The sequence below is a fragment of the Bufo bufo genome, chromosome 3 (genome assembly GCF_905171765.1).
Source record: "Bufo bufo chromosome 3, aBufBuf1.1, whole genome shotgun sequence".
Classification (NCBI taxonomy): domain Eukaryota; kingdom Metazoa; phylum Chordata; class Amphibia; order Anura; family Bufonidae; genus Bufo; species Bufo bufo.
In genome coordinates this window covers 124,310,501-124,324,430 of record NC_053391.1, presented here as the reverse complement: position 1 = coordinate 124,324,430, position 13,930 = coordinate 124,310,501, and the positions used below count along the sequence as shown (strand labels likewise).

The 13,930-nt window shown below is 46.3% G+C and overlaps 1 protein-coding gene across 2 annotated transcripts in view; it reads left to right on the top strand.

Annotated features, from left to right (window-relative positions):
• Positions 1–12,860, top strand: part of SLC43A2 (solute carrier family 43 member 2) — a 108,007-nt gene extending 95,147 nt beyond the window's left edge. The window contains exons 11-14 of one of the 2 annotated variants that reach the window (XM_040423546.1): positions 5,079–5,211; positions 5,354–5,427; positions 7,734–7,857; positions 10,712–12,860. In XM_040423546.1, coding sequence (XP_040279480.1) covers positions 5,079–5,211; positions 5,354–5,427; positions 7,734–7,857; positions 10,712–10,873 — 493 coding nt within the window. In that variant the 3' untranslated portion in view covers positions 10,874–12,860. The remainder of the gene's footprint in view (positions 1–5,078; positions 5,212–5,353; positions 5,428–7,733; positions 7,858–10,711) is intronic. The other variant, XM_040423547.1, reaches the window with a different exon arrangement.
• The last annotated feature ends 1,070 nt before the right edge of the window (positions 12,861–13,930 follow it).

Sequence of the window (13,930 nt, the reverse complement as noted above, 5' to 3'; positions counted from 1 at the left end):
TGGGGTTCCGTTCCGTGCCTCCGCACCACAAAAAGATAGAACTTGCTCCATCTTTTTGCGGAACGGACAGATCGCGGACCCATTCAAGTGAATTGGTCTGCGATCCCCATGCGGCTGCCCCACGGACGGTGCACGTGCATTGCGGACCGCAATTTGCGGTCCACAGCACAGGCACGGGCTTCACATGGTCGTGTGAACAAGCCCTTAATGCAATAACAACCTAGCCCCAAACATGTACGCCGCCTCGATATGGGCTTTAATCCTGCGCTATTGTAAATGTATGTCACAGGTTTAAAGTTCCTGCTCCTTTAATCCAGCAGGAGCTCATCAGGGTCCTGAGTATAAAACATAACTATTTCCTAACAACTTTTGTCTTCTCTTTTCCAGCCTACGTAGTGCTTATTAAGCACTGTGTAGTGAACTGAGGCAGCCAGATAATCGCTGGGTGCCCCCGGGCATTGCAGAGCTGCTGCGCCTTAGTAGACCCAGATCACCTCTGCCAGTGATTAATGTCACTACAGGGGCTGTTTTCTTTTGTAACCGGGCTCCTATGGATGCTCCAGATACGGGGCAAACTGCAAAAATAAATTATAAAGAGGGAATATCCCCCAAAGCCTTTTATTGCCTGACCTGATGAGTGATATGCTACACAATATATACAAAGAAAAACGAAAAAAAAGTACATTTTAAAAAGTTAGTGCTGTGTAACTACTACCCGTCAAAAATCGTTAAAAAAGGTCTCTCTCATAATTAAGGGGTTAATACAGATCCTGAAATGTGTCTGTAAAAGGAGTGTGATTTACTAATAATCTAAAGTTTTTGAATTCTTTATTCTATATAGGCCTCATACACACGACTGTTGTTCTGGTCCGCATACGAGCCGCAAACTGCGGCTCGGCTGCGGACCCATTCACTTCACTGGGGCCGCAAAAGATGCGGACAGATGCGGATAGCCCCGCAAAAAAAATATAACATGTCCTATTCTTGTCCGTTTTGCGGACAAGAATAGGCATTTCTACAATGGGCCGCCTGTTCCGTTCCACAAATTGCGGAAGGCACACGGGCGGCCTCCGTGTTTTGCGGACCCATACTTTGTGTGTAACGCCCAAAGAACCTGGGGCACACAAACCAATTTGCCATTGTTCTCTAAGGGTACGTTCACACTAGCGTTAGAGGAATCCGGCAGGCAGTGCCGGAACTGCCTGCCGGATCTGGAAATCCGTGTGCAAACGGATACCATTTGTTTCCAGATCCAGATGCGGATCCGTTTGACAAATGCATTGAAATACCGGATCCGTCTCTCCGGTGTCATCCGGAAAAAACATATCAGGTATTTATTTTTTTCACATTTTTAAAGGTCTGTGCATGCGCAGACCGGAAAACCGGATCCATTTTTCCGAAACACTTTGTACTAATTCCGGCATTCCAGCAAGTGTTCCGGAATTTTGGCCGGAGAAAATACCGTAAAAGTGACTGAACTGAAGACATCCTGACGCATACTGAACGGAATGCTTTTCATTCAGAATGCATTAGGATTAGGACAAAACAGAAGCGTTTTTTTCCGGTATTGAGCCCCTATGACGGAACTCAATACCCGAAAACTTTAACAATTGTCATAGTGATGACCACAGCTCCAACACAGCACCACCAAAACCCCACTCCCGCATAGACCCCAGACTGCTGGTTAGTGAGGCACAAGTCCAGATGAGGTCTGACAAGTTATCACAGGTCACTTATGAATCTTAGGCCTCATGCACACGACCGTTGTGTGCATCCGTGGCCGTTGTGCCGTTTTCCGTTTTTTTTCGCGGACCCATTGACTTTCAATGGGTCCGTGGAAAAATCGGAAAATGCACCGTTTTGCAGCCGCATCCGTGATCCGTGTTTCTTGTCCGTCAAAAAAATATGACCTGTCCTATTTTTTTGACGGACAATGGTTCAAGGACCCATTCAAGTCAATGGGTCCGTGAAAGAACACGGATGCACACAAGATTGGCATCCGCGTCCGTGATCCGTGGCCGTAGGTTACTTTCATACAGACGGATCCGAAGATCCGTCTGCATAAAAGCTTTTTCAGAGATGAGTTTTCACTTCACAGTATATTCTAACACAGAGGCGTTCCCATAGTGATGGGGACGCTTCTAGTTAGAATATACTACGAACTGTGTACATGACTGCCCCCTGCTGCCTGGCAGCACCCGATCTTTTACAGGGGCCTGTGATCAGCACAATTAACCCCTCAGGTGCTGCACCTGAGGGGTTAATTGTGCATACCATAGCCCCCTATAAGAGATTAGGTGCTGCCAGGCAGCAGGGGGCAGACCCCCCTCCCCCCCAGTTTGAATATCATTGGTGGCCAGTGTGGGCCCCCCGGCCCCCCCTCTATTGTAATATCATTGGTGGCCAGTGTGCGGCCTCCGTCGGCCCCCCCTCCCTCCCTCCCTTTATTGTAATATCATTGGTGGCCAGTGTGCGGCCTCCCCCGGCCCCCCCCCCTCCCTCTATTGTAATATCATTGGTGGCCAGTGTGCGGCCCCCCCCCCCGCCCCCCCCCCCCCATTGTAATATCATTGGTGGCCAGTGTGCGACCTCCCCCAGCCACCCCCCTCCCTCTATTGTAATATCATTGGTGGCCAGTGTGCGGCCCCCCCTCTATTGTATTAATATCATTGGTGGCCAGTGTGCGGCCTCCTCTCCCCCCGATCATTGGTGGCAGCGGAGATTCCGATCGGAGTCCCAGTTTAATCGCTCTGGGGCTCCGATCGGTAACCATGGCAACCAGGACGCTACTGCAGGCCTGGTTGCCATGGTTACTTAGCAATATTACAATATTAGAAGCATCATACTTACCTGCTGGCTGCTGCGCTGTCTGTGTCCGGCCCGGAGCTCCTCCTACTGGTAAGTGACACGTCTGTGCGGCGCATTGCTTAATGATCTGTCACTTACCAGTAGGAGGAGCTCCCGGCCGGACACAGACAGCGCAGCAGCCATCAGGTAAGTATGATGCTTCCAATATTGTAATATTGCTAAGTAACCATGGCAACCAGGCCTGCAGTAGCGTCCTGGTTGCCATGGTTACCGATCGGAGCCCCAGAGCGATTAAACTGGGACTCTGATCGGAATCTCCGCTGCTACCAATGATCGGGGGGGGGGGGGGAAGAGGGGAGGCCGCACACTGGCCACCAATGATATTACAATAGAGGGGGGGAGGGAGGCCGCACACTGGCCACCAATGATATTACAATAGAGGGGGGGCCGCACACTGGCCACCAATGATATTACAATAGAGGGGGGGAGGGAGGCCGCACACTGGCCACCAATGATATTACAATAGAGGGGGGGCCGCACACTGGCCACCAATGATACTACAATAGAGGGGGGGCCGCACACTGGCCACCAATGATATTCAAACTGCCTGGCAGCCCCTGATCTCTTACAGGGGGCTATGATACACACAATTAACCCCTTCAGGTGCGGCACCTGAAGGGTTAATTGTGCTGATCACAGCCCCCTGTAAAAGATCGGGTGCTGCCAGGCAGCATTGGGCAGTCATATACACAGTTCGTAGTATATTCTAACTAGAAGTGTCCCCATCACTATGGGAACGCCTCTGTGTTAGAATATACTGTCGGATCTGAGTTTCACGATGTAACTCAAATCCGATGGTATATTCTAACATAGAGGCGTTCCCATGGTGATGGGGACGCTTCAAGTTAAAATATACCATCGGATTGGAGAAAACTCAGATCCGATGGTATATTAACTCCTGACTTTACATTGAAAGTCAATGGGGGACGGATCCGTTTGAAATTGCACCATATTGTGTCAACGTCAAACGGATCCGTCCCCATTGACTTGCATTGTAATTCAGGACGGATCCGTTTGGCTCCGCACAGCCAGGCGGACACCAAAATGACTTTTTTTTTCATGTCCGTGGATCCTCCAAAAATCAAGGAAGACCCACGGACGAAAAAACGGTCACGGATCACAGAAAAACGGAACCCGTTTTTGCGGACCGCAAAAAAAAAACGGTCGTGTGCATGAGGCCTTAGTCTTATTCTTGAGGGCAGTATGTGAGAGGTGATGATGCACACTGGTTTGCCAGTCTGCTTACAAATCATGATTCATATTTGGGGTCAGCAGCCTTTTTTGTATGAAGTGTCAATTTGAAAAAAATAAAATCACGGCTGAAGCGCTCAGTGTGCCGTACAATACAAGAAAGTCATATAACATGAACTGTATGTGACATGTGTGACTTGTCCCTTACTTTCTTTGCTGTGTTCACACGAGGTGACTTTGAGCTGAAGACAGCATTGCAAATGCAATCTTCTTCAGAGGTTTCCAACAGTTTTTTTTTTTTTATTGCTTTCCAGCAAATATATCAGGGATGGCCAACCTGCGGCTTTCCAGCTGTTATAAAACTACAATTCCCACCGTGCCCTGCTGTAGGCAGTCTGGGACTTGTAGTTTTGAAATAGGTGGAGAGCCGCAGGTTGGCCATCCCTGAAATATATGGATGGAAAATTAAGCATGACACTCCTCCTCTGAAGGGACCAATATATGGGGAACCCCTTTACCAACCATATACTTAAATGTCATTACAACTGCCCTCCCCCACCACTGTCAGTAAATGCATGGTTAGTAGGTGGTCCCCCATTTACTAGTGCCTCATACACTGCCCCCCCTCCCCACAGTAATAATCAGTGCTCACCCCCCATGCACCAAACACATCCAGATCTCAACCTACCCAGTAGGCTCATCTGCAGGCTCACCATCCTCTCCCATCCCCTAAAGTTGTCAGAAGCTTTCTCCCTGTCGCCCCCCTTATTCCCCCCCCCCCAGCAGACACATAGAGGCTCACCATCCAAATTCCGCCCAATTCTTTCCGCCACCCGCCAAGCTATCCCCATATTACATTTCCCCTGCAGCTGCCATTGCAGAAGAGATGCCTGGATGCCTGTGGCTTCCACTGACAAAATCGCCTGTTTTCCAGAAGCAGGTCTTTGATGAGCCAATCCCTGTAGTATATTTACTGTCATACAATATTTAGTTACAGTTTTAATTCTTTATTTCTGCAGAGATGGAAAGAAAACGAAAAAACGAGATCGACAGATTCAGAAGATTACAAATGCCACAAGGGCCTTTGCTTTTACCAACTTTTTAATGGTGGGATTTGGTATCACCTGTCTCATCCCTAACCTGCCGTTACAGGTATGTTAGACACAAAGTCCCTCCTGAGTTTCCATTGTATATCTCATTTTATATCATTTTATAATAAATGCTTATTGTCTTATGTTCCACTCTTTGACAACAGGGCATTATAATGACATCCGTATTATGCTTGCTTCTACAGATTCTGTCTTTTATTTTGCACACAATAGTGAGAGGATTCATCCACTCTGCTGTGGGAGGCCTCTATGCTGCTGTGTAAGTATCTTTAATATCCTGCAGTACGTTTTTTGTTCAGTTTTAATTAACTTAAATGGATTTTCCAGTAGTTCGCTAATGATAGGTCATCAGTATCTGATCGGTGGGGATTTGACACCCAGCACCCGCCAGTCAGCTGTTTAAAGAGGCTGCTACACTCCGGTGAGCGCTAAGGTCTCCTCACAGTTTACTAAGTATAGCGCCATACATTATATAGTGGCTGTGCTTGGTATTGCAGCCCAGGGACTGAGCTGCAGATAGCCTATGTGACCAATGAATGTGACGTCACTGGCTTCCTCAAACAGCTGATCAGTGAGGGTGCTGGGTGTTGGACCCCCACCAATGTAATACTTGATGACCTATCCTGAGGACAGACCATCATTATTGAAACTCCCGGAAAACTCCTTTAAAGGACATTTCCGCCTTTTTTCTCATTTTATGGACTATGCTGTCAGCATTGACGAGGATTTCAGATCTATCTTTATACAGTTGTAATTATTGCACGCCGTATATGTACAAAACAATACATTTAACAGCAGTGAAAACAATAGGGAAGATAAGGGCTCATTTCCAAACAAGCTTTCAGTAATCCTAAATAGACTTGCCTTCACATTGTACTCTGGATAGGTCATAAATGTCTGATAGATGTGCAGCCCACCTCTGTAGCATGGCCCCCCCAACCCATTTCCACCTAGATTTTGCAGTCGGGAGGTGTTCAGGACTACGGAAACAGCTGAGCAGGGGCTGTGCAATGCTCCAGTACCTATTCTGTAACTTGTGAGATGTAGGAACAGCATTGCTTAGGCTACTTTCACACTACCGTTCAGAGCGGGTCCGTCAGATGTCTGCCCAGACGGATCCGCTCATATAATGCAGACTTGGGATCCGTTCAGAACGGATCCGTCTGCATTATATTGCAGAAAAAATTCTAAGTGTGAAAGTAGCTTCAGACGGATCCGTCCAGACTTTACATTGAAAGTCAATGGGGGACGGATCCGTTTGAAAATTGAGCCATACTGTGTCAACTTCAAACGGATCCGTCCCCATTGACTTACATTGTAAGTCTGGACGGATCCGCTTGCCTCCGCACGGCCAGGCGGACACCCGAACGCTGCAAGCAGCGTTCAGGTGTCGGCTTGCTGAGCGGAGCGGAGGCTGAACGCTGCCAGACTGATGCATTCTGAGCGGATCCGCGTCCACTCAGAATGCATTAGGGCTGGACGGATGCGTTCGGGGCCGCTTGTGAGCCCCTTCAAACGGAGCTCACAAGCGGACACCCGAACGCTAGTGTGAAAGTAGCCTTACTGTGTAACTCCCATTCACTTGTATGGCAGTTATAGAAAAAGTGTAGCGCAGCCCAACCACCTGTAGCTACCACATCCAGGCATAATGGAGTTAGGAGAGTCCTCTTCTAGAGATAGGTGCAGGTGCCAGAGAACATTTATGGCATATCATATGGATATCCCATAAATGTCTGAGATGGGAATACCCCTTTAAAGGGGTTTTCCAAGATTTTTCTGCTGATGACCTATCGTCTGGATAGTTTATCAGTATCTGATTGTTGGGGGTCTGACACCCGGGACTTCTCTTATCAGCTGTTTGAGAAGGCACAAGCGCCCACAATAGCGCCACGGCCCTCACCTAGCACAGCGCCGTACATTTGATAGCAGCTTTGTTTGGTATCGCAGCTCAGCCGAAATCACTTCAATGGGGCTGATCTGCACCTAGACCGATGAACGTGACATCACTGGCCTAGACCGATGAACGTGACATCACTGGCCTAGACTAACCAGTGAGAAGGCTGTGGTGCAAATGCGAGCGCCAGTGCCTTCTCAAACAGATGATCGGCCGAGGTCCTGGGTGTTGGTCCCCCACCAATTAGATACTGATTACCTATCCAGAGTATAGGTCATCAGTATAAAAGTCTCTGAAAACCCCTTTAATACGCTGCTTAAAAAACAGTAACATCACATATAGTTTGTATTTATACTTTCACCATAACTGTTGACTATTGAGATTACCAAGGCAAAATGGCTGCAAGTTATATGACACAGGCGACAAGACAAGCTATGCGCACATTCACGTTCTTGTATCACTTGCAGTACTTAGTTTCATCAATTGCACTCTAAGGCGCCCGCCCAAAATTACCAGTGACATCACTAGGTCAGGGAACGAGTTCTATACCTAACTGATTCCAATGTGAACCAAACCATGCTTCATTTCCAGCAGTACATATAGAAACCTTCTGTTTTTCACTGGAGATGGAGAAATTGAATTGTATCTGTTTTTCTCATGTCTATTTTAAGATATCCGTCATCACATTTTGGCAGTCTGACAGGACTTCAGTCTCTTATTAGTGCTCTCTTTGCACTTCTTCAGCAACCACTCTTTTTGGCTATGATGGGACCGTTGGAGGGTGATCCGCTTTGGGTATGGATTCATTTAATCAGATTTTGTTTAGAGCAAGTAATAAAAACATGTATGCTTGAAATGTCTATGATTCTACCAGGGGCGGATTAAGTGGATGATAGGCCCGGGGATGTCTACCCAACTTGGGCCCCCCCCCCCCCCCCTCCCTCCATTTTAGTTTAGTTTTTCTTTTTGTATGAAGAGGCTGCGGTGCTTTGTGAGCGCCACAGTCTCTTCCTAGGCCATATGACATCTTCAGACTAAAAAAAAATACCCCAAATTACCCCAAATTGTCTCCTAAACTGAAAAATTTGGTCACCAAATTTAAAATACATATAATTGTAATAAAAAAGACATGGAGGAGAATACAGCACCACATGCCTCTTACATCCAGGGACATCTCCTGTCATGTAGACCTTCTCTTTCCTCTTGATCGCCATGGCAAATTCTTTCAGCCACATCTTGTCTCTACAGAGTTTGTAACACAGACACGTTAGATTTCTAAATTTTTCCATCAACCTCCTCATCCTGGTGTCCTCACAGTGTCATCCTGCTGCCACTCCTAATACTGTGCCCGTTGTGGTCCCCAATGCCCGAGGTACTATACTGCTGAAAAAATAGTGACCCTAATAGACATAATTGGAGTCATTTATAAAACTGGTGTAAAGTAGAACTGGATTTCCAAAAGAGCTGTCAAAAATGAAAGGTAGAATCTGACTGGTAGCTATGAGCAACTAAGCCAGTTCTACTTTGGTAAATTACTCCAAAGGCCCCTATAGTGTCTACAGCAGCTATAATGTCCCCTAGAGTGCCCCTAGTAATAATAAAACCCTATATTCTGCTCCAGTTAATAATACCTGTATAGTGTCCCCAAAAATAATAGAATTTCCCCTACAGTGCCTCCCCAATAGCAACGCCCCCATATAGTAACTTCCTCCACACTTGCCCCTTCATTGTAATCCCTCATAGTAATTTCCCTTCCACACAGTAATTTCCCCCACACCGCCCCAACATAGCAATTTCCCCCACACTGTCCCATATAGTAATTTCCCCCACACTGCCCATATAGTAATTTCCCTCAAATTGCCCCATATAGTAATTTGCCCCCACATAGTAATTTGCCCCACACTGCCCCCACACAGTTGTTTCCCCCACACTGCCCCCACATAGTAATTTCCCCCACACTGCCCCCACACAGTAGTTTGCTCCCACACAGTAGTTTCCCCCACACTGCCCCCATATAGTAATTTCCCCCACACTGCCCCGTATAGTAATTTGCCCCCACACAGTAATTTCCACCACACTGCCCCACATAGTAATGTGCCGGGATTTCACTACCGCATATGAAGCCAATGGTGGTCATCGGCAGCGGGGCAGGGAACTATACGCTCCCGTGCCCCACCACAGTATGTGGGCGTTAGCCCGGGGCTGCCGACCCGAACACGCCTATTGTAATCCGCCATTGGATTCTACAAACTATCTCACAGTCAGAACTGGTTTTAGTTCTGTGTCACACACTAAAATGCTCTAATGCAGGTGTCGGTAACCTTCAGGACTGAAAACCTACAACTTCCATCATGCACATTTGCTTTTTAACTCACATAGAAGTGAATGGAGCATTATGGGCAGTGGCGTAACTAGAGTGTTTTGGATCCCGGTGCAAACTTTGGATTGGGCCCCCCCCCCAATTTATACAATATTTTTTTACGCTAAGCCCAATGCATGGCTAGATAGAGAAAAAAAAGAACAATCACATAAGGAAGGGATAGTGACTGCCCCTGTGAAATCACCAGCAGGGGGCGCTATGCTGGTCCTGTAAGACTGAGCCATGCCAATGTATAGCAGGGTAATCTAGGACATTTCCCCTTAGTGCTACCACACAGTACTAATGCCCACATTGTGGCCCCTCACAGTAATGAAGCCCACCTTGTGGCCTCTTCACAATAATTATGTCCTCCTTGTGGCCCCTCACAGCAGTTATGACCACCTTTGTTCCTGTCACAGTAGTTATGCCCACTTTTGTGCCGCCTCACTGTAGTTATGCCCAGATATGTGTCCCCTCACAGTAGTAATGCCCAGATATGTGCCCCCTCAAAGTAGTAATGCCCAGATATGTGCCCCCTCACAGTAGTAATGCCCAGATATGTGCCCCCTCACAGTAGTAATGCCCAGTTATGTGCCCCCTCACAGTAGTTATGCCCAGTTATGTGCCCCCTCATAGTAGTTATGCCCACATATGTGCCCCCTCACAGTAGTTATGCCAGATTAGGTGCCCCCTCAAAGTAGTTATGGCAGATTAGATGCTCACTTTTGTGCCCCCTCACTCTTGTTGTGGTCCCCCTTTTGCCTCCAGTCTGCAGCTTTAAAAAAAAAAAAAAAAAAACACATACTTACCTTCTTCCCTGATGACGCGCTCCCACACTCACATCGCGCTGCTGGCTGTGCTGGAGGCCGATTCCCAGGCTTTCAGCGCTCCTTCCACAGCCAGCAGGGGGAGCGCCGGAGCTCAGAAGAAGAGTGAAGCAGGGAGCGGAGAGAGCTCCCTGCTTCACTCTGGAGACGATCAGTATGCACCCCCCACTTGCCTGTGCGCCGGGGGCGCATAATATACATGTTTGAAGAGCGCTCTGATGGGGCCCGACATTGTCACTGTACTTCATGCCGAGCCCTGTCGGAGCGCCCGCATTACATGTGAGCGCAGCGGGCCCCCTCCCCCCGCTGGGCCTGGTGCGCCCCTGATTATGGGAGTTGTAGTTTCAGAACAGCTGGAGATTGCTGATCCCTGATCTAATGTCATATATGATATCTGATTGGCTTGCTGTAAATGATCTTTTACCTCACTAACTGATGTTCTGGCCTTTTGCTTTGATGACAGGTGAATGTTGGACTGCTGGCGGTGAGCATGTTAGGGTTCTGCCTCCCACTCTACCTCATTTTCTTCAAACGGAGCCTGGAACGCCAGAGGAAACAGAAGATTGAAGACTCCAAACTGTATCTGAAAATAAACGGCACTCCTGATCATGAAGCCTTTGTCTAAGTGAAGTCAGGTAGATGCTTTGACTGTATCCTCTCAATGTTCCTTTCCAACACTCTGGAAAGGTCTCACTCCAGCATAAAAAGTTACCATCCTAGAACAGATTTCCAATTCCAGCATCCCACCTGTGAACCAACCTTCTTTTCAGAATAGGAGGCTGAATCTTTTCATCATAGAAACCTAATAAGTCCTACTGCACAAGAAAATCCAAAGTTTATCCTATACTGTGAGGAATAAGGCAATGTGAATTAATTTGAGTCATTGGCCTGGAGATTCCTCCTCCTTTAAGAAAGGGATGCATACTTCTTGCAGTAACTTGGTGGCATGAGATCCCTGTATTTACTTTGCCATAAGTCTGGAGAATATCCACTGCCGTCTGGATTTATGTTTCCAGGTGCTCAGCAGCGTGGCAGCAGGATATATCGTTCTATGATGATCTAGTTAGCATGATCTCTGGCTCTAATGATGCTTGTGTAAATGGCAATACCAGATAAACTGCATCCTTGGGGCATTCTTGAATGGGCATTATGACGCCCTGCTAGCAGGAAACACAACAGAGAATTTCAGCACCATCAAAGTGTCGTCTCTCTCTATCCTGCAGCACGGTGCCTGCGGTTTTTGGTGCATTACAGTGGAGAATATGCACCTGTTCATTGGACTTTCTCTCTCTCTAATGGACTTTGCTGCTTTCCACATAATGTTATAGTAGACAAAGGCAGGCATATCACTTTTAAAGGGATAAAGCATCCATCCTCTATGTCAATATAGGTGATGAGATTAAACTCTGTTGTAATGCATATATAATTGTTGTGCCATAATATCCTTAAACCTGGCGATTGCCCACAAGCCAGGAATTGGCGACCTGTGGCCCCAAGTGGTTGCTGCACCCCTTCTTCCAGTTAACTATTTATGAAGCTGAGGTGCATCGTCCAGGGTGGAGCCACCGATGTCTAGTCTGTGTTCTAAGCAATACCTGTCTGTTTAATTTTTTTATTTTTTTTTTAGCAATTACTAATATGAATATGATGTTTTATGTTCCTTGCATGATACAATTAAGTATTTTTATAATTGGACATATACTTGTTTGTGTGAAGTGCTTTCTGTTGAATGGAGCTGTGTCACAAACCTTTATCTTGACAACCAAATGAGTGCGATGATGCAGAAAGCCATTGTCTATCTTCCCTATGTTGATTTTCGTTCTTATAATCACTCCGGCTGATATAATTGATGTGTGCCACATTTTTCTTACTCCTTAAAGTGTTTCCTTGATCATTTTGTTCCAAATTTTATGTATGTCCCCTTGTTCTCAATAGTTTCAAATTCTATTTGTGTGGTATTTTATTACTATTTCTCATATTTTGGGGGACATTTATGAGAATCGCTGTGCACAGAGCGACCAAATCCGTTGTTCACAGAGCGACAATATCTGCTTGGTTGCTCCCCACATCTTCTACCATACTAATATTCAGATGCCGGGTGTACAGTTCCATAGGTGTCCTCCAATATATTTGGGGATTAACCTTTACCTCACTCCAGTGCACCCCTCTGTAAGACTTTAGTGTAACTCTCCGGTCATCCCGATAAACCGGTTACAGGGTGTATAAGACATAAATACTGTCAGGTCTATCAGTGACTTGTTGCACTCAAAGTATATTGATTATGTTAGTATTTCCTTTATTCATTGTGTTCGTATTATCTTCCAGATGAGTAAAAATCTTCAGAATCTATACATCTGCAAACACTATGTTGTAAAGGAGGATAGCCTAAAAGTCCCAAGAGACTTCATTTCTAATCATTCGACACAGTGGATAGAGCTTATTCTAAGGTAATTCCCTTAGAACCAGTATTTTGACACTCCAGATTATAATGAGCAGACAGAGTAAGGACATTTACGTGCACCTGTCACCTATCTGTAGTGTCATAGATCATGACAAGACTAGGAACCAATGTCACTGAGGGAGAAGCTATCCTGAGCCTCATGCCTCTAGTGCAGGCATGGCCAACCTGCGGCTCTCCAGCTGTTGTAAAACTACAACTCCCACCATGCCCTGCTGCAGGCTGATAGATGTAGGCTGTCTGGGCATGCTGGGAGTTGTAGTTGTGCAACAGCTGGAGAGCCTCAGGTTGGCCATGCCTGCTCTAGTGGATGTCTGCCTCCTCTGTAAGTACAGGTGCATTTTAGTATCTTCTGTTCTTTCATTGCGTGGCGTCAAATACAAAGTAACAAGAGGAAGTAGTACCACAGGGAAGCGCCAGTATTTTACCTAAACTGCAAGCAGAGTGGTTATACGATAGGATGGGGAATATAGAGTACAAAAGCAATATACCATTTCCTCCCCATGTTTATTACTGAGCTGGTCTCCAGGAGAAGACACCTTGATATTCCATCTCTGTTTGGAAGCAGTATGGCTGGAGCTGTGCAACCCTGAGCAAATCACTGTATCTCTCAGTGCCTCAGGTGCAAAAAGATTGTAAGCTCTCACGAGTGGGTATTTAATGTGCCTGTACATTCTACATAAAGTGTTTGTTGTTACTATGAAAAAATACAAAAAAATAAACCCTTTTTATAACCAATCACTTCTCAAGATTCTTCATGAGTTATATTCTTTATGTGTGTTATGTGAGTGGCATGTGAGGACATGTATAGAGGGATTGCATAGGCGCCAAAAACATTGAGGCAGGTTTATGAAGCCGGTATGTGGTGTAAACTTAGAGCGGCTGTCTAGAACTGCACCAGATTTATCACAGTGGCTCAGTCTGGATGAGAAATGTGGTGCATGGCTGGACACTTTTGTCTAACTCTATACCAATCATTGGTTGACTTACTTTAAGAGACAATTTTATGCCAGAAATGTAATTTTGGCGCAAAACATTGCATCGTAGCCCACAGCCCTTTGTAACGGCATGCCCCTTTCTGGTAAGTCAAATCTCTTTTTCAGACTAGGAGCAGAAACTTTCTCTAAACCAAGATGTGTCAATTTACTCCAAATTGTGCCATTTTCTGGAGCAATTTGTACCAAACCTAGGCGTATTGTCATTAGTAAATGTGGGCCTTAAGCC